Below are 23,886 nucleotides of genomic sequence, written 5' to 3'. Positions count from 1 at the left end.
ATCTCCTAATGGTGCCACTGCCTATGGATCAAGCATTCAAACATGTGAGTCGATGGAGACCATACCTATTCAGACCACCACAGGCCTATTTAGACAATGGAGTACTCTCCAGTGCTGTGGTCTGAATATTGTCTTAGTTTGCTTTCTGTGACTGTGATGAAAACTGACCCCAAGCAACTCAGAGATGAGAGAGTTTGTTTCACTCCAGTTCGGGCAGCAGTTCATTGATGACCTTGGGAAATCAAAGCAAGAACCTGAAGGCTTGTTCAACCTGCTTAGCATACCCAGGACCACCTCTCCAGGGACAGCACTGCCCACAGTGGGCTGGACCCTCCCACATCTGCTTTCAGGCATATCTGGAAGGGGCATCTTTTCAGTCCAGATTCTTTCTCTTTCCAGGCGACCTCAGATTTTGTCAACTTGACAAGCAAACAAACCTGATATGAAATATCAGGACAAATATGAACCATCTTCACAGGATCGTGTTTGATTTCCAGCTGGTGGCCCTTTCTCAAGAGGTTGTAAGAACTCTGAAACCTGGCTGGAGGAACTGGGCCACTCGAGTGTGCCTTGGAAGGTCACACCGAACCTTCCATTCCTTCCTCTGCCTCCTGTCTGCCATGACTTGGGCTGCTCTGCCACACTTTCCCCTCCACAATGGATTGAAACCTCTGCCGCTCTAAGCCAAAAAGAACCTTTCATCATTAATTTCCTCTTAAGCATTCTGGCCGCTGAGGAGCAACGGGTGCATTCGGCCATAAGAAAATAATAGCATATTCACTTGTAGGGAAAGCATGGAACTAGGAAAGAACATATTAAACAAAACAAACCAGACACAAAGGCAAGTTTGGTGTGTTTCCTACAGCATGTGGGAACTTGTTCATGATCAGAATTACTAGGAACCGGGGGTGGGGGCCCAGCTGGAGAGGAGGCAGATGAACATGATCAAGGTACGACATACTAATATATGGGAGCATCACAGCAAATCCTTCCCCCAGAAGAATAGTCAAGGCCACACTGACTTGGGGAAACACTGCAATTCACGTATCTAGCGAGGGGTTATAGAAACATCTTCCACGGGGCCTGGAGAGATGGCTTTGTGGATAAGATGGCTAAGAACCCACACTGCTCTCACAGAAGACCTGAGCTTCGCTCCCAACACTCTCCCTGGGTGCTCAAATCACTTACAGTTCCAGCATCCAGCTCTGGCACCAGATGTGTGTAGTGGGCATACATAAATGCAGCCGATGCTCATTAAAAAAATTACTGATGTCTACACTTGTAAAAGTAGTTTATACAATAAATGTGATGTCTTTGGCTATTTGGTCAAAATTTGAAGAAACACACACCCCAAATGATCAACAACCAGTTAGTTGTTCCCACAACTGATCCCTACCAACCCTTCATGTAAATACTAACCTTGCTCCCAAAAGTTGACTTCCCAAACCCCAGCACAAAACCAGTCTAAGATCCCAACAGCCCTTGACTCAACAAGGGCAAATAAGGTGTAGAGAAGCCCTGTGGAAGGTGGCCACTCTGACCCCAGAGACTGCTCACCCAGGTATTTCATGCTGCTATCTTAGGTCCTTTCTGGAATAATCACAGGTCCTTTGGGGCAGCGGAAGGCCTGGGTTCCCTCTCCATGCCCTCCTGGCTTCCTCAGGTGTAGGCTCTCGGTTGCACACACGGAAGCCAAAGGAGGCAGGTGGATGGGTGGGTGGGCTCCTCCAGGAGCTTACTTAGGTGCACATGTGATGGGTGTGGCCATCTGCAGGGTGCAGGTAGAATGCAGCCCACGGGGACCTTAGGTAAACACCCCTGGAACCCAGGATGAACTGAAAGCTACCTATGCTGGCTGCAAGGTGATTTGGGGTTCACAGTGGATATTGGATATTGGCATTTCATGCCATGGTCAAAATAAACTGTTTGACATTATTTTCTTCTGTGAACCTCAGTGATGGTAAAAGTACAGGTCCCAGGCTGAAGAGACGGTTCAGCTGTTAAGAGCAGCCATTTTGGTACTGCTATGGTAATTACCTCTTAGAACCAAACCTGAGGGGGTCATGGTAACTGTCGTTCTCTATTCCCACACATCCTTCTACAGAGTACAGACGGGTTCTGGGGAAAGAGGATGATGAACAGGGATGCCTTGTCCGAGGACGCTCACTGTAACATGCCCCCTCCAACCCCAAATTCCTCCTTGCAGTGGGACCAGGGTGGGTTTTTCATCACTTCTTTCAAACTTGGGTGAAGCTTAATGGCCAGAAGACAGTGGAAGAACCTGACCCTGTCTGTTTGAGCTGTACCTGGTCACCACTGTGCCCGTCTCCCTCGGGTGGCTAGCCACCCTTGGGGTTGGAACGCAGCAACAAGAAGCCATGTTAGTCCGTGCTGTGCAACCACATGGTAAGGTCCCACGGAGGTGCCGTGGTCCTCACGCCAGCTGCCAGAAGTGAATGAAGACACTTCTGCTCACAAGGTTCCTACAGCCTTCAATAGCCCAGGATACTCAGGCACTGATGGGCACATGAGCGCCACTCAGCAGTAGCAGACATGGCCAGCCAGCTTCCTGTGATGCCAGTGGCCCCTTGGGTGTTCTTGAGAGAATCTGACGGGTTAAGAGAGCTCATAACCACGAATGGTAGCAGGGGCCACAGAGGCCACCTTTAGTGTGCATTTGGGTTGAAGTATATCCCAAGACTCTGACTACAACACTTGGGAATTTGTCTTGTACTTCTAGCTAGACTCTTTACAGAGGCCGCTGGTAGGGGTTGGAGGGACACCTGATGTCCAGCTTCCTGCCCACTGTAGGACCCTCGGACAATGAAGTTCAGGCGCCCAGAACAAAGAGCAGACTGCTGGCAGCTGTCCGTGTGCAGCAGCTGCCCAGAAACAAACGCCCAGCTTTGGGGAAGCTCCGGCTTTTGACAGCCCCAGCCTCAAGTTTGACCAAGCCTGAAAAGGTTACCCTAGCAACATGAACAGACCCTTTGATGGCTCCTCTCTCCTTGGCCTCATCTTTCACTCTATTTACAAACCCACACTCAGCCAATCAGGGCCCAACTGTTTCTCAATAAATTTGGCCATCCTGGGGATTCAAGCCATTTCTACCTGGGAACAGATGGGCAAAGGAAGACTTCAGATCCTGCCTCTTGGCTTCGCCAGTCCTCTGCTGGGTTCTGCTTCAGGAGTCTTCGGAGACGGGTTCACTGCCTTCCTACACCCAAGGCTTTGGCCCAGGGCAAGGAGCTCGCTGGAGCTGTCTCTGTGATTCCAATAGCAGCTGCAGACAGAGGAACTCATTCCTGTCCCAGTGACCAGAGACTTGCTGGGGATAGGAGACCTACTTCTGCCACGCCTATCCATGACCTGCTGGTGTGTTCTCTAAGGAATGGCTCGCAGCTGGCACCCTGAAGCCTGCCAAGAACATAGGGGTGTGTAACATCCGCACCCTCTCCAGGCTTGGAGCTGGTACTCTCAGAATCTCAGCAGGCATCCTGTTGGTACCGAGGGTATTCGAACTTTTACTTTGCTGTCTGCCCCCTCCATTCTTGAAGGAGGGGTGGACGATGACCCAGGTAGACATAGGAGGCAGTCTCTACCACTGACCGCTTCACCGCGAAGGTAAAACGCAAGCGCCCAATCCTAATCCAACGTGAAGGTGTTCTTAGGAGGGGGGATAAAGTTGCCCACAGCTGTGTGTTTCACACGTGCCATGCTCCCCACTGTTTGCATCTATTTCTGGTCAGGACTTTATTGCTTCCTTTCTTGAGAGTTCTTTGGATTTCATTTAGTTTTTTTTTTCTACTTGAGGTGAAAGGTGAGAACACTAATTTGAGTACATTTCTCCAATTCTAGTGTGAGCATTTAATGCTATCAAGTCCTTCTACTAACAAGCCATAAAGTTGAATATTGTTTCATTTAGTTGAGTTTAAAAGACTTAAATTTTTCCTTTTTCATGTTTGTCTTGGGACAGAGAGCTATTGACAGTGTGTTATGGTAAGAGCACTGGCTGTTTTTGCAGAGGGCTGAGGTTCGATTTGCAGCACCCACATGGTGACCAATCAGCAAGGGTCCATAACTCAGGGGAATCTGATGCCCTTTTCTGGCCTCTGCAGGCACTGCACACATGTAGAGTGCAGACATACACATAAAAATTAAACAAAAGGGGGAAGAAAAATGTGTCATTTATTTCTCAAATGTATGTGAATCTTTCACACACCTTAGAATTTCAGAGTTCTGAGTTAGCTCTGCCATGGAGAGAAAGCACACTCTGTGTGGAAAAGTCCTTTTAAATGGACCTGGTGTGGTGTCACATGTCTTTAGTCTCGAACTTGGGAGGCAGAAACAGGTGGATCTGTGTGAGTTCCACTCCAGCCGATCTACAAAGTTCCAAGCTTACTACCCAAGTTGAGTCTTTGGGATCCACATGATGGAAGGAGAGAACTCCCACGAGTTCTCTTCCGGCTCCACGCATGTACAGGGGCACACTCCTACCCATGCACACTAAAGAAGATAAGAAATGTGGCAAAGTGTAGAAGAACGTGGAAGGAAAAAGAAACAAACTTACTGTTGATGACAATGGGGACTAAGCCCTGAAACTGTAAGGGAGCCAGCCCCAAGTAAATGTTTTCTTTATAAGACTTGCTGTGGTCATGGTGTCTCTTCACAGCAATAGAAACCCTAACTAAGACACTGCTCTTATGCACAAGCCCAGGGACCCAAACTTAGGAGTCACCAACTCATACCCTTGGCACCCAAAGAGGCACTGGCTTCTTCAGTTGGGGGAGGGATGTCTAAGACGGTTTTACTGTCCGATGGCACAGCAGAGAGAGGGCTCTCCTCTTAGCTCTCAGCCCCCCCCCCCACCCGGGTGGGAAGATCTTCCAGGCCCAGGACTATCTGAAAGAGGAAAGATGACAGTCAAGGGGGGTGCCATCTCAGGAGCAAAGTCCCCTGCTCCCAACACACGATGACCAGTCAGATGACCAGGCTCCTGCTTCGGGAAATGCAAAGACAGCCCAGGAGCCCTGTAAAGCCCTGCGGCCTCAGACCATGTTTATTTCACTCATTGCTTGTTCCCGAATAGCAGCAGTTTGTCCCAAGGCTTGTGGGGTTTGGGCTGTTGAGAAGTTAATGGCCTGTGAGTGATCATGGAAAGGCCTACCAGGCAGCCTGGCAGCTTTTCCAGGCACTCGCTTCTTGCAAATGCCCATTTGGGAGGATATTTCGGCTCAGGGGCTACAGAGCACCTGCTTTTAATAAAACATGGATGGGGAGGGGTGCCGGACTCAGTGAGGACAACTGTCTAGCTATACTCCTCGGAGCACAAGGGAGACCTGAAAGACTTTTCGGATAGCTATGGTAGCAGTGAAAGGAGCAGCAGCAGGCTGGTGGAGCCCAGGAGGAGAGTGTCTACCTAACACATGCTGAGCCCTAGGTCAATCCTTAGTGCCACCAACAAAACCCCGAACCTTTCACCATCTGCCAGGCATCATCCTAGCACCTCCTCTTCATCTTCTCGGTGACCTGTGAGAAATGTCCTAGCACCCTCGGCCCCTTTGGCCAGGCCCTCTTTGCACATCTGCTGGTTTCAAGTAGTAGGAATCTGAAGCCCCAAGAAAACTCAGAGGAGGGACAGGAAAGAAGAGCAAAAGAAGCCACTGCCTGGTAGAGAAGGCCATGGTTACATTTAGAGAACTTTCTGAGCTAGGTTACACACGTCATGTACCACGCGATGTGTTGGCCAACGTTGGCCAATGACGATCCCAACAGATTATAGCACCTACTGAGGTCGTCAAGGTAACTCCACTGTGAACACTGAGTGACATTTCGCAGGATATATCCTCATTGTTAAACCGCACACAATTGCTACTCTAGTGCTTAAATTAAAACAGACAAGGCCAGAGAGTGAAGAGCACTGGCTGCTCTCTCAGGGAACCTGGGTTTGGCTCCCAGTACTGATGTGGCAGCTCGCATCTGTGACTCCAGATCCAGGGGATCCTGACCTCCGTAGGCCCTGCATGCACATGGTGTATATATATACACTCTGTCAGAACACCCAAACACAAAATAAGATCAACCAAATTTCTCAATTAGAAATGACATCATCTGTAGAGTATATGCACATATTACTATATTATGTTTTATTGTAATTACATCACTATACGTGTTATATATTTTATGATATATTAAAATATTTAAATTTTAGCATATGTGTTACCTTACATTACTTGCATATTATTGATTATATAAGCTATATTATATATACAAATAGAACAACAATATATATTTCATAATATTTACATGTATATACCAAGTGAAGCTACTGGAGACTGACAGTGAAAAGCTTCAGTGGTGCCCCCTCGGGAAGTGTAAAGGTGATGGATTCTGCAGGCAACCCTGAATAACACTGCAGCCACAATTAAAACCCACTTGAGGGCTGGAGAGACGGCTCGGCAGGTAAGGGTGCTTGCTGCCGAGCCTGGCCACCTGAGTTTAATCCCTGGAACTCACCTGATGGGAGAGAATTGGCTCCCACAAGATGCCCTTCACTCTCCACATGTGCACGGTGTCATGTGTGTGCCACCCTGCCCCACATACACACAATAAGGAACTGTAAAAATTCTAACATAGGGGCTGGAATAGGAACCCAACTCACATGACTTTGGTGACCATGTGGGACATCCTCGGCCCACAATGTAGTGTGGGGATCTCCAGCCGTGCACCCAGAATTCCAGAAAGGCCCATCAGGTCAGGATGGCCAGGAGGGAAAAGAGAAGGGGCCTTCACACTGACCAGGTCATCACCCCACCATCCTCCCTTAGGGTGCTGCTAGGCCGGGAGGACCACCCACCATCCCGGTGAGTCAGAGCTGCTCTGACAAGCATTGGGAGCTCTCTCTCTAGTCATGGCCATCTCAATCACAACGTTGCTGTGGAACACAGGCAGTCTCTTTTTTTTCCCTTAAAGTGACATGGCTTTGGTAACCAGCACCCCCTGGGGCCCTGACAACTCTGCTTTGTGCCTGCATTTTGTGTCATTGGCATTGATCTGTTTGTCCTAGAGTCTGACTCAAGACCCCACCTCTCCACTCTGCCCTGGCCATCCATGTTTCCTTCTTCCACCTTTCCCTCTGTGCTAGAGAATGCCTAAGCAGCTTTATTCTTATCCCTCCCAACTGTCCTCTTCCCTTTCCCCACCCTCCCACAGCGCTGTCTGCCTTCTTGGACTCCCCCACCCCATACACCTCTTTCTCCCTTGTGCTGGCACTCTGAGTGGCTCTGGGTCTCTTTGGAGTCTCCCAGGAACTAGAGCCATTCCTGCCTCTTTTTAGATATTATATCGTGTGTGTGTGTGTGTGTGTGTGTGTTCGATCCTGCGGAACTGGAGTTACAGTTGGTTGTGAGCCACAGAGTGTGCTAGGAAGTGAACTCTGACCTCAGAAAAAGCAGCAAGTGCTGTTAGCTGCTGAGCCACCTCTTCCTCTCCAGCCCCTCGTCCCTTCCTTATTGAAAGTGGTGAGGTCCAGACACGGGCTGGCTGTTGCTCGCTCTGTGCATGAGAAGAGTCCCATCCTGCCGTCTCCACTGTGTGTGCGGAGCCTCAAGTCCAATAGGGTCTGCTCGCACCTGGTTCCTGAATTCAACTCTCCTTTTCACACCTGTGAAATCCACAGTCACACACACCCCCGCCAGAAGATCTCCCTGCCTGTGCCTTTGATATCCTTAACCAATTTAATATACAGAAAACTAGTTTGTCTCCTCCTCCCCATGGCCCTAGCATGGTCTTGGCTCTATTCAGGTACATCTCATAGTGGTCCAGGAGGTTTTGCTTCTGTTCACAGTAGGGATTCCCTCATCTGTTCCTGCTCTCTGGTTCCAGTTTCCCCTCCTCACAACCCACTGCTCTGGAAGTTCTACCCTTAGCCCCAGATGCCTCAGGGATGCCCCTAAATCACATTGTAACATCCCGGCAGCCAGGCTCAACCATTGCCTCACAGAGCCTATTCTGCAGACTTCTGGGAAGGCAAAGGCTGCTAGCGCTTGTAACAGAGGAGCAAGCAGGGCAGGCAGGGAGGTTGCAACTGTCTATTCAAGCCAGTGAGGGACCCTCATTTCCTAACTGAGGGCACTGGAGCAGAGGCCGTGAGGCTACGTTCTAGCCAATGGGGCATGCGTAGAAGTGTCAATGCCTGGAGGCTGGGCAGGAGCACCGGGCCCCCCACTTGCTTTCTTCAGCTGAGCCATCTATGATGACACACTCACAGCATGGAGGAGCTACTGTATTAGCCCACACCACTTTCCTTCAGCCTGCTTATATAGAGGAATGTGACTGTCTACTTCGTTTAGATCAGAGAGCTGGAATTCTGCACTTCAGCAGGCTGCCTTGTGAGCTACCTGCTATTAGCAATGGTCTGATTGTGTGCCTACAGGCAGATACTATCTATGTAGTCTCCATGGCTACATTTTGTTTTGTGATTGCTACCAATGAGCTGAGCAATAACTGATCTTGGTGGTTGATTTGATACACTTGGGAAGAAGGAGCCTTAACTGAGGAATTGTCTCTATCATATTGGCCGGTGAGCATGTCTGTTTGGGTCTGTGTGTGTGTTTGGGGCAGGGCGGATTTCTTAATTGCTTACTGATGGAGAAGGGCCCAGTCCACTGTGGACAGTACTATCCCTCTTGGGTTGTATAGAATGCTAGTTGCAGAAGCAGGCTGCAAGTCAATAAATAAAGCAGAATGCCTTCACAGTCTCTGCTTCAAGCTCCTACCCTGAATTCTCTCAGTGACGGACTGTAGCCTGTGATAAGAAATAAATCTCTTCTCCCCAATTTGTCTTTGGCCATGGTGCTTAGTATAGCAACAGGAACCAAACGAGGGCAAGCGGGTTGGGAACCTTTTGTTCTACGTGGGTAGAAATTATTGAAAAGGAAGCTGGGTTTGTTAGTACGCACCTTTTATTCTGGCACTTAGGCAGAGGCAGGAGGATGGCAAGTTTGAAGCCAGTCTGAGCTGCAAAGCAAGCTGGGCTAGGGGACTGTAGAAGCCAGAGATTCAGGGTTCCAGGTGCTCAGGCTGGAGTCTCATTGCCTTGCGCTTCAACTCCCAGCTGCCCAGCTCTGAGAAGCTGTTGTAACCCTGATGGGATCAGAGATTTCAGGCTGGGGCCCTGCTCCTTGAGGCTTCACAGCTTCCTACCTCTCCACTGTTCTGCTTTATCGTCTCTTACAGGTCTGGACTAGCCTTTCACGGGCCTCAGCAGTTAAGCGCAGCACAGCTAACTCAAGAAAGGAACTGGAAAGCTAATTTATAGCTCTAGAAAGGGGGTGTGGCAAGGCTGCCGGCACCAATCAGAAGCAGCGCTTTATGCAAATGAGTTGCGATTGCACCAACCACAGCATAGTCTTTCATTTGGTGCCCACCAGCCTATCTGGTGTGGGTGGACGTGGTTACAGGGTCATTAGGAGTTCAGAGAGGCTGGTGAAGAGCAGAAAGTCTCTTGCAAGCTGTTTGAAGCCACTGCGTGGTTGGGATGGTGCCTCAGGAGCCAGCATCATGTTTCTGAAGCCTGCAGCTGATCACAGTGCAGTTCCTAAGGTATCCAGGAGGGTTCAAATCAGCCAGGTGCCGTGAGGGCAATTGGTAACTGCAGGGCTGGCAGTCCAACACATACGCAGCCTGGCATCAGGGAAAAGTGTGACTACTGTCAGCTGGGGAGTCAAACCACTCCAACTCCCAGAAACTCAGTTATTTAAAAGAAAAAAATTTTTTTTAAAAAAGGATTGCTTATCACTAACATTAAAAACAAATTACTAGTATTTCACAGTGCTCTGCTTTTACCCAAAGACCGTGGGGGAGATCTGGGTCATTTTACCTGTTTCATAATCTTTCAGATTCCTCTCCTAATGCAAATAATTGCTGGGCCACAGGACTATGTCTCCTTCTGCTTTCTTGGCACATAGAATGGGACAAAGACTTCTCCTCTGGCCACAGAAATCACTGAAGACAGAAGGGCACACTTTCATCCTCTCCTGGTCCAACTCAGAGGCTTGCACCCCACTTACCATTGACCTCATAATACCATGGACTTTCTCACCAACATGCTGTGCAAGGTCTGGCTGCAATCTGAAGCATCAGAAACCCACCCAAAACAGCATCAATGAGAGGTTGCATGAGGGAGACCGCAATGGCCCTCCGTCTTGCTGTATGCATCACCTCGGCCTCTCCTGCAGTGCAGGGTGAGAATACAGGCTCAGGTGAGGACCCCAGGAGTCCATGCTGACTTATAACCACCACCCCACTCCTCGCCCCAAGACAGTTCAGCTCAGCTGGCTAGAATAACCCGGCCGTTGGTGTACCAGTGAGGGGGAAGAGCATGCCATCCATCCTTGGCCACAGTGGTGCATGTGGACATGGTTTATCTCCTCAGTGTCACCAGCATGACCACAAAACAGACCTCCTTTGTCCCTCCAATTTCCCTTGTATCTGTGGCTGCACTGATTGTTTAGGATGAAGAGAGATTACCCTAACACAGCTGGAAATCAATGTCTCATTTCCTCAGGGCCTGTTTGTCCTCAGAAGGTATATGTGGTCACAGGCAAAGGGCAGAGGTCACAAGCTGGTCAGATGGGATGTCGCACACAAATGCTCAGTGACTGCCAGCTCCCACTGGACAGAACAGACTAGCCAGCCTACCCCAGCCAGCCCCACATTCTGAGACTGCGTCACCCATATGGTGTAGAAATCTCTCTGCTGGAAACCTACCTGCCAGCTGCCTCCAGATCTCCGAGGGGCTCCTGGGAAACCCTTGCCCAGTCAGCACCCAGTTATTTTAGGGGAGTCAACAGGAAAAGGGCCACTTGGTTCTCACCTTACACTGTGCACAGCTGAACCAGGAAGGTCTTCCTACTGTTCACCTTACACCAGCCGAGTTGCTGAGGAGGCTAGCCCTCATCAGCCCAGGCCAAGACTCCCTGGGGTCAATCCCTACAGAGTCCACAGATTCCCCTTGTCTGCTCCCAATGATCCTAGAGTCCAGCCTGTAGAGGATGTGCTCCTGGACCCAAACCTGAGAGTAGAATCCGATGGCAGAAATACCAACCATCCCATGGCCTGCCTGGAGAAGATTCCTAAGATGTCAAAGTCACAGTGCAGGGAGCGAACAGGTCTGCCACCTCCCTGAGGAGGGCCCATAGAATAGATGATTGCCTTGGCATAAAGCAAATGGCAATAACCAGTGGGCATGAGACACTGCCCTCAGGTGGGACCAGACATGGCTGAAGAGAGGAAGGTCCACACAGGGACCTGGAAAGAGCAGAACACCAGACTCACTCCCAAGTCCCAGGTCAGCAAAGGAAGACAGGGCCAAATGGTTGAGTTCTTTTTTCTCTTTTTATTGGCAAAGTAAATATATTTTTATGAAGGACCAAAGAAAATATACATAATTGTAACATATATACACTGACTTTATAGAATTTTTTAATTTCAAATTTACACAAATGTCAACGTGTTATTAAAAGATATTTTATGTAGATGCGTACCTATGTACAGTTTATTTACATACATTCATAGGATGTGAAATAGACCTGTCAAAACAAGCTAGTCCAATTGATACTAATATCTAGACCTGATGAGGAATGCAAATCTAAGTCAGACTGGGAGGCGCTAGCTAGTTGCTTGGCATCCACCAGGCCAGTTCCTGTCTCCTCCTACCACAACCTGGAGGATGCTGATGTCTGGAGGAGGGTGAGCCAGGCTGGGTACCGATGGATATGGCTCCATTTGTCTTGCATTTAAGCACATGCATTACAGCCTAGAGCAAGGGTGGCCGTTCTCCTGGACCCTCAAAGGCCTCTTGCATATGGCAGTCCTCATGCCACAGTTCAGCCCTACACTTTTGACCTACTTCCTTGTTCCCAGCATGGCTCCTTCTGGGAACTATTTCGACACAACCGAAACACTTCTTCCCCAGCAATAATGTTGGCTTTGGCCCAGGTAGGGAGCCCAATGGGAGAAGGGCAAGGACCCCCCCAACAATCCTTCCGGCTGGCAGGAAGGCACAAAGGCACAAGGGTGCAGGCCTGCCTGGGCCACCGGGGAACCAGCCCCGGGGACCTTGGGGACTCTAGGTCCTCCCCGGAAAGGCAGCCATGGCGGTTCTGGGTCACACCTCCTAAGATTCAGAAGGGGGCTGGTAACATTGTCACATCCTTCTGAAGGAGGCAATAAGTTATTGCATCTAAAAACAAAGCGTGGGGCTAGGGGAGGGTGGGGTGGTCACTGCACTCAGTTGATGGCGCGTACGGCCCGACTGCTCCGTGGGAAACGATGCACCTTGATGTGTTTGGAGAGGTGGTCACTCCGCGCAAACTTCTTCTCGCACACGGGACACTGGTACGGCTTCACACCTGAGTGAGATCGCCGGTGCCGTGATAGTTCATCTGAGCGGGAAAACCTGTGGAACATGGCGGTCAGCCAGGCCAGCGTGGGCACCACCACTGCAAGTGACCTCAAAGCCAGCGCCACAGCCTCCCCAGCACCAGGTGGGGGTACAGTGGGCTAGGCTAAGCCAGGCTGGAACTTAAGTGATTAGACCACCTCTGTAGCCACCCAATGAGATCCTGGCAAGCCCCAGTGTCCCAGAGACCTCCCAGAAGCCAAGGGTAAAGACAACGAGGCACGGGTTTTCTATCCTGGCCAGGGCCTGCTTCCCACAGTAGCTGGTTACTGTTCTGCATGGGAAAGGGACCTAAGGCTGCTAGCCACCTGGGACTCCCTCCCTCCCACAGTAACTCGGTGGAACTGGATCGCTCCTATATTGTCAACAGCAGGTCAGCAGTATTTGGTCCCTGGGAAGACCCGCCAGAGCTGACAGGCCCAACAAAGGAACCAGACTCCTCAGACCATGGGAGCGCCTGGCCACTCTTCTGCTGCTGCAACAGGGCAGAAGGACCTGGCATTCTGCAGACCTGGACATGGGACCTTCTGAGATGCCTCCAAACATGCCTTCACGGTACGTCTAAGCATTTAAATGGCTTCCTGGAACATGCCTCTCTCTCAGTCACTGCAGGCCTGGGAACAGAGATCCGTGGAACAGGCAGGAACCAGAGCTAGGCCACAATGCCCAGGCTGTTTGGAAAAACTTCAGAGACCTAAGACTCTCCATTTGGCTTTTGCTCTAGCAACAGGACCCCAGGGCCTCACTACCCCACCTATTCAGACTTTTCCTCTATCCTTGCGACAAGACACTTGCGCACTCTCCCCTCTCCTCTCTGTCCTTATCCGCTCATTCTTCAGTCTATCCCCAGTGTCACTTCCTGGGGGTCCTACACCGTGTGCTGAGCTGCACCACAGCACTGCGCACTATGTTATCTCCTGTGTGTGCTGGGGAAGCAAAGCTCGGACACACAAGCGCTCCACCACCGAGCACCACCTCCAGCCCCATGGCATTTTCAGACTAGTTTCAATATCTTAATTAGGCTCAGCTGTGCCTAGACAGCATAATCTCCAGGAAGAAGAGCGCACTCCCTGTTCTCTGTGCCCAGGAGGTGCATTTAAATGGGGGGGGGGATGCTCAGCAGGCACCCCGGGATCAGAAAGGATTGTCACACACTGATCACTGCATATATCCCCAGGAACACACACAAGTCCCAGGCCCAGCACCCCATTTCTAGATAGGTGCCACTCGGTGTGGCAGATGAGGTGGACAGCAAAGACGTCACACTCAGTTGCTAGAGCTACGGTCACCTTAGCTCAGATTCTGCAGTAAACCACCCTGACCTCAGCCTGGGGAACAAGAATAATAGTGACATCGACAACCGACAGGGCTCATGACACCAAGGGCCTCAAAATTCTGTGCTTTGAGCAGTGCAGGGCCTGTCAAGGCAGGTAGAGCCAGTGTGGAAGCTGCTGCCTTGCAGCCATGTCCCAGGGGACCGGGCACGGGGATGTCTCTTAGAGGACCACTTAACTAGATAGAATTCACCGTGATGTGAACTGAGACAGAACACCTGAGGCTGGAATGAAGCCTCTCCCCTGGCCTGTCTGCTCCTGCCTCTCAGCTTTCTCTTCCTGGCCTGGTAGTGCTGTTACCTGGACCCTGTGCCATAGCCACGTGCCCTCAGCAGGCGTTGGGCACAGAGCCTCACAAGGAAGAACAGGTTTGACAGTCCCCATTTCACTGGTCCTGAGCATCCGGGACCTCAGTTTCCTCCCTCACTCCCTGCATGCCTTCGAAGGGACAGGTTATAAGACACCCTGAGAGGGACAGCAGCTGAGGGGCAGCCATGCCAGAGAACAAGGTGTCCCCATTCCAGAGCCTCCCTCTGCTGTCACAGCCTTTTGGTACCTGACAGGAATGTCCTGGTAACTGAGTTGAAGATGACCCCTGCCTGACTGGGTCACATCCTCTGATAACAGTCAAACGAGAAGCCTGAGGCAGCAACGAGCAAGTGATACAAGATCTTAGCTGGGCAGGACACAGCCTTGGGATTCGTCTGGGCAGGTTGCCAAGTCCTGCTAAACCCTGGTATCCCTACCTTGGGACAGTAACAATGACAGACTTATCTCAGGAGACAATTACAGACAATGGGGCTTCAAATGTGGCAATTGTTTAAGAATTGTGAGCTCCTATTGAACATAAGGAACAGAACACAGGATTCCTGGTAGATGGCAAAGGCCTGGTGCCTGGCGTCTGTGGGGCAGGTTCATAGGGCAGAAGACGCACAGGAGCCATCAGGAATGTCAGCATAAGAACTGTGTGAAACACAAGTTGCCATCTGCCAGAAAGTCACAGTCAACAGTCGGATCTCAGAAGCTGCAGCCCCTAAGGCTGCATGTGCAGTGTGCAACCTGCAGATCATATGTGGGCATCTGCCAGCCACAAGGCCAGAGGACATGCCCCTGCATATGAGCAGCAGTGATGAATGCTAAGAGAGACCACTAAGCCCGAATCCAGTACCCACTTCCGCCAACACTCAGTGGCTTTGGACTCTACTGTCCCCCTCGGGGCCTCCTGTGTCCACCATGGATGCCGGTAGTACATGACACATAGCGGCTGACAGCTATTAATACTCACTTCAGCTATGGCCCAGCGAGATTCTTTCTGGAAGGAGCGGCTTGGCCACTCTGGAACAGGATGTTCCACTGCAGGGAACAAAGGAGGCCTGTGTCTGCAAGTGGGGAGAGGAAACTTCTAGGAAGGCGGCAAACAGCCACTTCCCAGATGGTTACACCAGAATAGGCAGGCTGGCTTTAGTCCCTCCTGCATGCAAAACCACGTCCTAACAGGGAGAGAGGAGGGAATCCTGGCCACACTAAAGCAGAATGCAGTGGGGTTTGGGACTGGGACAGGTGCCACCTCAGCTGCGGGGTAGTCCCCTGGGCTGTGGAGAAATGGGAGCAGAGGCGGGGGTTTGGGCAGATTTAGGAACTCAGGGCCCAGTGCCAGCACCAGAGCCGGATGGGAAGTATAGAACACGTTGGACCAGCCAGGCCCAGCTGCAGGTGGAAGAGGGGCCTCTCCCCTGGGAGGTGAGCAAGAGTGTGGAAAGGAAGCAAAAGTGCGGAGAAGCACTCTGAGCCTAGGGTGGGTGAGGGAGAAAACAGCTGTTAAATTCCTGACTCTGCCACTTTTTTCTCCTCTTTTTTTCCCTGAGACAGGGTTTCTCTGTGTAACCCTCGCTGTCCTGGAACTTACTCTGTAGACCAGGTTGACCTTGAACTCAGAGATCATCCTGTCTCTGCCTCCTAAGCGCTGGACAACTCTGCAACTTAGAAGTTGTATGACCACAGAGAAAGTGCTTACCAGCTCTGTGGCTCTATTTCCTCCGTTAGGCGCACCTCATAGGAACTGACATGAGCAGTTACCACTGTGCCTGCCGCTCTCTCCTTTCCCATAGCCAGGAGCCAGGAGCACAGCACAGCCTAGGGGCTGAGGATGTGGCCCATTTGGTAAAGTGCTTGCTGAGCAAACATGAGGACCCAAGTTCAGATCCCTTCGCACTTAAATAAAAACTGGACACAGTAGGGTGTGCCTGTACTATCAGTGTTAGGGTCGGCTGGAGCTCACTGGCCAGCCAGCTTAGACAATCCATGAGCTCTAGGCTGTGAGAGACCCAGTCTCAAAAAATAAGGTGGAGAACTACTGAAAAAGACACATGGTAAGCACCTCCGGCCTTCATGTGCATGTGTATCTGATCACAGGAGTACACAGTACACACACACACACACACACACACACACGCACGCACACACACACACCCCACAGCATATACTATGGCCACTTCCAAACCTGGCTGTACTGCTGAAGAATCAGGCAGGTGCTGCACCCATGGGGATGTACCCCAACCCCAAAATCACACATACTAGCTACATCCTTCTGACAGATGATCATTCTGTACCTTGATTTCCCTCTGTAGAATGTGGGTTACTACATATGCTTGTAGAGTTCTTGTGAGGACTCAATAAGCTAATGTGTGTATTGGGGGTTCACAGCAAAGGCTGAGCCACCACAAGCATCCTGGGGCCTGTGACGATGGTGAAGGAAACAGAGGGGAGAGTGGCATGGCTGATCTTGCTAGAGAAGGCGTAAAGGCCAGAGAGAACACTGGGGAAGCTGTGGGCCACAGCAAGAAGGCTGGACTGGAATTTAAACACTCCAAAGTGTTCTCTGCATTTGAAGGCCACATCAATTTCAGGGAGTAATGAGCTCCCGCAGAAGGGCATACACAAGAGAAGGGGTTGGTGGGGATCCCAGCACACAGTGATCCCCAAAGCGACATGCTACCGCCACCATCATCGTCATCACAGCCCACCCTCCCACCTAACTGCAGCAAGGAACTGCCGCCCACTACACCGCTTCTGAGTGGAAGGCCGACCACATGCAGGGAGCTCGCAGACCTTCGAGGCACAACCCCTAGGCTTCTAATCTCCAAGAATATCCTGGGGATCTCAGACACTCAAACTTCCAGCTCTTTCCTGAGGCAGATGCTACATAGGGACCTTGACATGGACACCATGTTTTTAGTCTTGCTGAGTGGGCTCTGCCTGGGCAGTGAGGCCAGTGCAAGGCTCAGGGTCAGAGCCAAGGCCCTTCCTTGGATCTCATGCTTCCTGGAGCAACACGGTGGTGGGCGATGACCTGCCTTCCAGCCTTCATCCTTGACCACATCTTACAGCCTGTAACCCTGGCCTGGCCTCTTTCTCTCTGGAGATGCCACTCAAACGTCAGCACCAGTCAAAGTGAGCAAGCAGTACTTCCTGGGGCAAGCAAGCCCATGGAGTGAGCACTGTTGGGCGAAGGCTATTCAGTAGCCTTCCCATGAGCAGTCCCTGTGGGTGCAAACACCTGCCAGTGTCCCAGGCAGGACACCTCAGAGATTCCTCTCCATAGTCCGACTGTGGGAAAATGACCTCATGAAAAGAGGGCACAGTCAGACCCCCCACATTAGCTCTGAGCTCCAGAGAACAAAAGGAGACAGATAGGAGATTGCAAGTTGATAGCAACCCCAGGGCGGGCTCTGGGCCTGTCCCACTGCCTCCTCCAAACAGGGTCCATTGCTCCCTCCATCCTCAGTCAACACCCCTGCCAGGTCTCTGTCTAGGCTCCTCTTGCCCTACAACTTGTCCACTCACTTACCACCCCACAGTCCTGCTCTGGGTCCACTCCTGAAAACATGGCTCAGAGAAGAGACAGCAGACCTAGGGAGCCCAGCAATTGAACAGGTAAGAGAAAACAACAACACCTCTCAGGAGCCTCCGCAACCCAAAATACTGACTGAGAAAGTTCCTTTTCTGGTCAATTTGGTGCTGGAAGGTAAATACTGCCACTGTGACAGGCCATCCCCCAGGCTCAGTCTCATCAGGCCAGCACCTGCCCTGAGGCTAGCCCCACTAACTCAGAACTCTCCCTCTGGGACTATTCCTGGGTGCCACCCCACATCAGGTACAAGACGTGTCCATACACTGCAGACAATGTCTAGCTCTATCAGATCTGTGCATACAGATGAGCCTCACCTGACACACACACGTGACAGACAGACAAGATGGAACGGTGCTGCTGCCACACACGCTATCCACCAAGGCCAGAGCATCCGCCACCTGGCTGTAGCACCCTGAGCCTGTGAGCTTCTGCAGGCAACTAGCCTCCTGAAGACCATGACGGGCACCCAGGGCCTAGGACAAGGCGACCCCAGGATTCCATGGTCCCTGTCATCACATCTGGGCAGTCTGGATCCACCCTGTTTTGTGGAACAGAAATCTATAGGATTCTGCCACCTTTGGCTCCATATGATAGCCGTCTGTCCTTCCTTTCGGCTGTTCTTTATGGCTTCCCAAACACACCTCCAGTCGCCAGGGAAGAAACAAGGCAAAGCTCAGCCCAAACTTGTGAGCAAAGCTCACCTCCTGGCTGGAGGGAAGTATAATTTTCTAGTTCAAGTCTCAGGGCTCACATTCCACTCACACAGTACTGTGGCATGGGTGGTTCTTGACTAGTCAGAGTCTCCATGTACCTAACCAGAAATGTCATGGGTGTGACGGTAATACTTACCCCAAGGATGCTGAGAGGCCTGCATGGGTCTCTGGCTCAGTTCTCTAGCTGAGCTTCCTTCTGCTTCAGCCCAGCCTGAGAGACCACATGTAGCATAAGCCCAAGCAAGACTTACCTGATCTTTAAAGAAACCGGAGACCAGGTAGCTACCAGCTTCAGTCACCAAGAGGGACAAGTAAGTCTCCAGCAACTGTGCCAGCTCTGATCCTGACCCTTGCCCACCCCTTGCTCCTTTCCAATTCCACCTTATCTAATGGAGAAAGGGGGCTTGGCAACACACCCCGGTGAGCAGCGATGTGCCTCCTAGCTGGCTGCCCAGCCTGTCCATGCATACTGACCTCCAGCCGCAGCCCGGCCAGGTGCAGGCGAAGGGCTTCTCGCCTGTGTGCCGGCGCAGGTGGGCCTTGAGGTGGCTACTCTTGGTGTACATCTTGCTGCAGCCGGGGAAAGTGCATTTGTGCATCTTGAGAAGTTCTGCTGCTGGGTTCTTGGGGAACTTCTGACCCACAAGGAGGCCAGCAGGGCCAGGACCTAGGGATCCCGAACCAATAGGTTTGGCAGCGATGGGCACAGGCGCAATGCGCACAAACTTGGAGGGCAGGTTCAAGTTGGAGGATGGTACCACTTGAGGCAGGAGTGCAAAGGTCTGCCCCTGGATGTTAACCAGGAGCTGGGCAACCTTGACACTCTCTGGGGCCTGCCCTGGGGAGGCTGGCCCTGAACCTGCCTCCTGCTTCACAGCAACAGGCTGGATTTGCAGCAGCACGGGCATGGGGCCATCACGTGCCGGCCCCTCACCAGCACTTTGGGCACCACCCCCACCGGTGCCACCTGGTGGCGGGGTACAGCGCTCTCTCCCACCAGACTCTGGATGGAGGTGGTTCCGGTGTGACCCAGCGGAGAGCTGGCTGCAGGCCTCCAGGTCCCTGCTGCTGCTCTCTGGGGCCTCCTTGACCTCAGCCTCCATGTTCTCTTCCAAGAATTCTTCAATCTCCTCCAGGGTAGGCTGGAAGGGTCTGGAGACGTCATCAGGGTCTCCTGACAGGAATTCGGGGAAGCAGAAATGTTCCCCTTTCACAGGCACAGAGGCTCTCCTCCATGATCCCAAGGTCACAGGGCCACTGCTATCTCCGACACCTCCACTGCCACCACCGCTGCCCAGTGTGGCCTGAGACAGGAGGAAATCCAAGATGCTGTCCTGGGCCTCAGGGCCTGGACCTGAGCCGTAGCAGGAACAGAAGGCTTGCGAGTCAGGGCTGGCACAAGAGCAGGGGCTGGAGACATCGCTGTCATCCTCAGAGATGGGAGAGGGCAACATGTGGTATGGTCGCCGGCTGGCCAGCCTATCACCCAGGTACCCCACTGAGCATTTTGGTGACGAGAAGGTCTCGTCCACTGGAAGCAAGTGGTCCACCATGCTGGCTTGGCCGAGCCTGTGGTGGCTGCAGAGGGAACAAGGGAGGTCTGGTTAGAAGGACTGCATGCTCACTGGTGCCTCGCAGCCCCCACCCTCGGTTGCCTGCCCAAGGCCTCCTGTGGCCAAATGTCCAGACCCTGCTTCCATCCCAAGGGACAATGGGGCCGGCGAGTGTGTTTTCAGAAATTGCATCACCCTGTTTGCAAAAGAGCCCTCTCCAGGCCCCGTTGCACAACCCAGGGCACTTCTGGTTTCAAACATTTTCCAGAATGATTCTGGAAAGGAATAAAACAAGGAATGCTCTTGTCTGTGAACAGCTGAGTCCAAGGGGGAAAGGAGGCCAGGGGGAGGAGGCCCTGCAAGTGGCAGGACCTAAACTCTGCCCTCTACCTGGAGCTAGAGAGGGGGTGACAAGGAAAGATGCCATTTGCACTCTGAGTCCAGGCTTCGGAGGCTTCTGAGCGAATAAAAGCACAAGCTGCTTGTTAGATGTTCACTTCAGATTTCAAAAATGAACTTCTGTGAATGCAAGCACAGCGTTCCCAGAGTTGAATGGGACACGCGTGTATCTGAGCTGCCTGTACTTTAGCCTGGTAGCTATAATGTGGAGGGGAAAAAAAAGGTTAGAGGCCATTAAGTGCCTGCCTGCCTGCCTTCACAATGTTTCCCTACAAACTTCCAGCCGAGTTCCAGAACCACCTTTCTCCTCTATGACTAGGAGAGGAGACACGGAGTTGAGCCAAGCGCTCCCTCCATGGTGCCTAACACTATCCCGCCATGATGGACAAGGTCCAGTCCCTGGTGGCCATGAGGCTCCAGAAGGTCTGAGAGCCCAGTTCGTGGGTAACTTCCTGGGACATCACAACCTTCAGGCAGGATGAGGGGGTGACATTTGCCCTTGGCCGATGTGTGGGAGCAGAGCCTCCTGTCCTCCCCCCACCCCACCTCTCCTGTCTGGGACACTCACCGACTTGGGGAAGCTCAGCAGATGCCCGTGTCCCCTCTTGGCAGCACACTCTGCTGCCGTATCCCCAGCACTCAGCACCACACCACGTACCCAAGAAGGGCTCAGAGAATGTGGACAGAAAGGAGAGGGAAAGCCGTGTCCTCCAAAGCCAAATCCCATGCTAGGTCTGGCGGCCAAGGAGAGTCAACAGTATCTGGCTGGGATGGGGCCACCTCTCTGGACCTTTGTCCCCGCCCAGTGACCACGGCTGGCTGTGTGATTATCAAGACTGGAGAGGGGGAATGCGCAGAACTGTAGAGTCCATAGTCTCTGCACCCACATCCTGGCCATCATCTCCACAGGTCCCCTCCACAGCCTGGCACCTGGCACTGCCCAGCAGCCAAGAGGCCAGAGTCATTTTGCTCCCCTGGGTCTCAATTTCCCCAACTGTTCTATGCCTCAGTGCTCTCTAAGTTTCTCTCTTGCTCCAGGGAATAGAGGCAAGATCTGAGCTCGAGGGAAATCCTGCCAGGAGGCCATCTGGGTTTAAACACTCAGCTGAGGATCTAAAAGCAGGAGTGTGCTTTAAAATACACTCTCTTCACTAAGGCAGGTGCTGAGCAGGAATCAAGTGCCAGCAATGCAAAAGGCAAAGGCGCGGGACGCACGCCTCGCATGCAGCTATCAGCTGCGTGACCTCAGGCAAGGGGCACAACTTCTCTGTGCACACATCTGGGTGCTGCCAGTGTGACCCGGCTCCGAGGCCGCGTGCACACCCAAAGAGCTCATGTATACCGGAACACTTATTAAGATGTGGACAGTCAGGCAAACGCAGGGCGCATGGTATCCCAGGACTTGGAACAGAGCCGCCTAAGATCTGAGATGACATTCACAGCTGGACACCCACAGCACCGGGCGATCACACTGCTTTCAAATGTCATGGTGGTCTCCAGACTCCATTGTTAAAAGGATGGAAACCAGTCTGCTGTAAGTACAAACAGCGGTGCTGGTGGGCAGAGCGGCTCATACTCGGTGTCTCAGCACTCAGGAGACAGCCAGGGGATCATGAGTTCAAGGGCAGCTGAGTGAGAGCCTACTGAGACATGGAAGCGGGGCAGGAACAAGGTAGCGAATGCAGATACAAAAGGATGGCAAAGTGGAACTGCACAGAAGAATCTCCCTCCCGCCATAAAAATGTTTCTAAAATGTTTCTGATTCCTCCAGGGCCCAGGGCACTAGCACCTTGCCCACCCACGCTGCACCTCCAGCTGCTTCAGGCCTGGCTCATCTGCACTAAGAGAGCCTGGGCCATGGCACCAACAACTCTGTGGAAGGCTCTCCAAGCGTTCCAGTTGGGAGCTCATTATTTAGATATTTCAACTCAGAAGACACTTTCCCTTAGACAAATCACCCGGGATTATATCCTTCACAGCAGGCACCACTGTGAGACCTGTCTATGCTCTGCTTCCCCACCAGAAAACAAGCAGTTATGACTCTTCCGTACAGGCCAAGATCTAGAGTCAAGAAAAAGCCCTTGACTGAATCCAGGAGTGGAGAGGCCCCAGTCAGTCAACAGGATCTTAAAACAGAACTGAGCAACCCCGGGACACTGAGGCGTTGAAGACCCAGGGCTGAAAGTCTGAGTGCCAGCGCTCAAACCGGTCCCTGAAAAACAGCAGCACGTGGCGCAGCCAGAGGCGCAGTCTGCGTGCAGGGGGAGGGGGCACCCGGTTCTGGGCACGATCCCTGGCCGGCCGCTGGACTCCGCCCCCTCTCCTAGCCGGCCAGGCCTGCTGTTTATCCTCCCGGGGACACAGCGGCTGTAGGAACAACATGTAATTGATAACAAGCCTAGAGCCGGCCAAGGGCTAGCCATTGGGTCAGCGTGCAAATCACGGGGGTGGCGAATGGGGGCCGCTCTTCAAAATAAGAGTCTCCTTCTTGAGCAGTCCTAAGGCCCCCAAAGTTACATTCTCGCACCTGTAGGGCGGTGGGGGCTCCCCATGGTAGGGGAAAAAAACATCTGAAGGACTCAATCAAACATCTGGGATTTCAGCTTCGCATACCATGAGAGAAAACAGCCCCTGTACCCTGCTCGCGAGAGGGCTTCCAAGAAGGGTGGCCTGCCCTGCTCCGCGGCTGCTACCCTCAGCCATCTCATCGGTAATGTTTGGTCAAAGAGGCCTGGGGACTCTGCCTGGGGAATCTGAGCAGAACCGCAGGAACGCTGCGGGTGCGCGCAAATGGGTGTGAGTTTGTGTCGTGTGACTGCGTGTGCGGGGCGCAGTGCAGCCGTGCGGGTGTCCGCCAGGTGCCCGCGCGTGGGTGTCCACCCGTGGGTGTGAAGTACGCAGAGAAGGAGGTGGGCCAGACTCCTGCGCACGGCTTCGGAGAGCACCTTACCCTCAGCCCGGTGCCCCCCTCCGCGTCCCCTCTTAGGCCACCGCTGCTATGACCGACAGTAACCTCTCCGCCCCTCCGTCGCCAGGCCCCGCCGGGCGCCGCCATATGGGAGCGCAGATCCAGGAGTGCCACGGACGCGCGTGGGCTCCGCGGGCAGGAGCTGCGTACACGGGGTTTGCCCTCCGCGGGCGCCGCGCTCTCACTCGGGGGGTTCCCGCATTCCCCGGCTCCTGCGCGCAGCTCGAACAGCAAGCGCCAGGGGACGGCCCGCGATCCCCCGGGCGGACCCACGCGGCCGCGGTATCCCACGCGTCTCCCACCTGGACTCGGCGTCGCCTGGCGAGGCCTCGCGCGTGCGGCCCGGCTCCGTATGCGGCCGCGCGTCCAGCGCTCCTGGCCGCAGCCCGCGCTCCCTGCGGCCGAGCTGGGCGCTCGCCGCTCGCCGCTCTCCGCGCTCTCCGGCCGCTCACGTGACGCCGCGGGCGCCGCGAAGGCTCGCAGGAGGCTCGGCCTCGGGCGCGCGCCCCATTGGCTAGGGCCGCGCGTCACGCGCCCCGCCCCGCC

General features: G+C 52.8%; 1 protein-coding gene across 3 annotated transcripts; it reads right to left on the bottom strand.

Moving 5' to 3' along the window:
- Positions 1-11,378: 11,378 nt before the first annotated feature.
- Positions 11,379-23,801, bottom strand: Klf15 (Kruppel like factor 15). 3 transcript variants are annotated; one of them, XM_041633917.1, is made up of 4 exons: positions 23,643-23,801; positions 18,895-19,998; positions 15,083-15,176; positions 12,308-12,460 (listed from the first exon to the last, which is right to left on the bottom strand). In XM_041633917.1, exons 2-4 carry the CDS (start codon positions 19,971-19,973, stop codon positions 12,443-12,445), a joined length of 1,191 nt encoding a protein of 396 aa, XP_041489851.1. In that variant the 5' UTR covers positions 19,974-19,998; positions 23,643-23,801; the 3' UTR covers positions 12,308-12,442. The 3 variants fall into 3 exon arrangements, with proteins under 3 accessions (XP_041489841.1, XP_041489845.1, XP_041489851.1); XM_041633907.1 differs by lacking the exon at positions 15,083-15,176 and having other exon boundaries at positions 11,379-12,460; positions 23,643-23,800; XM_041633911.1 differs by lacking the exons at positions 15,083-15,176; positions 23,643-23,801 and adding an exon at positions 20,941-21,144 and having other exon boundaries at positions 11,379-12,460.
- Positions 23,802-23,886: the final 85 nt, after the last annotated feature.

Source organism: Microtus oregoni, unplaced genomic scaffold (genome assembly GCF_018167655.1).
Source record: "Microtus oregoni isolate MIOR12 unplaced genomic scaffold, Mior012 000002F_ref0000024, whole genome shotgun sequence".
Lineage (NCBI taxonomy): Eukaryota > Metazoa > Chordata > Mammalia > Rodentia > Cricetidae > Microtus > Microtus oregoni.
The sequence above is the reverse complement of the archived record's forward strand: the minus strand, read 5'-3'. Positions and strand labels throughout refer to the sequence as shown.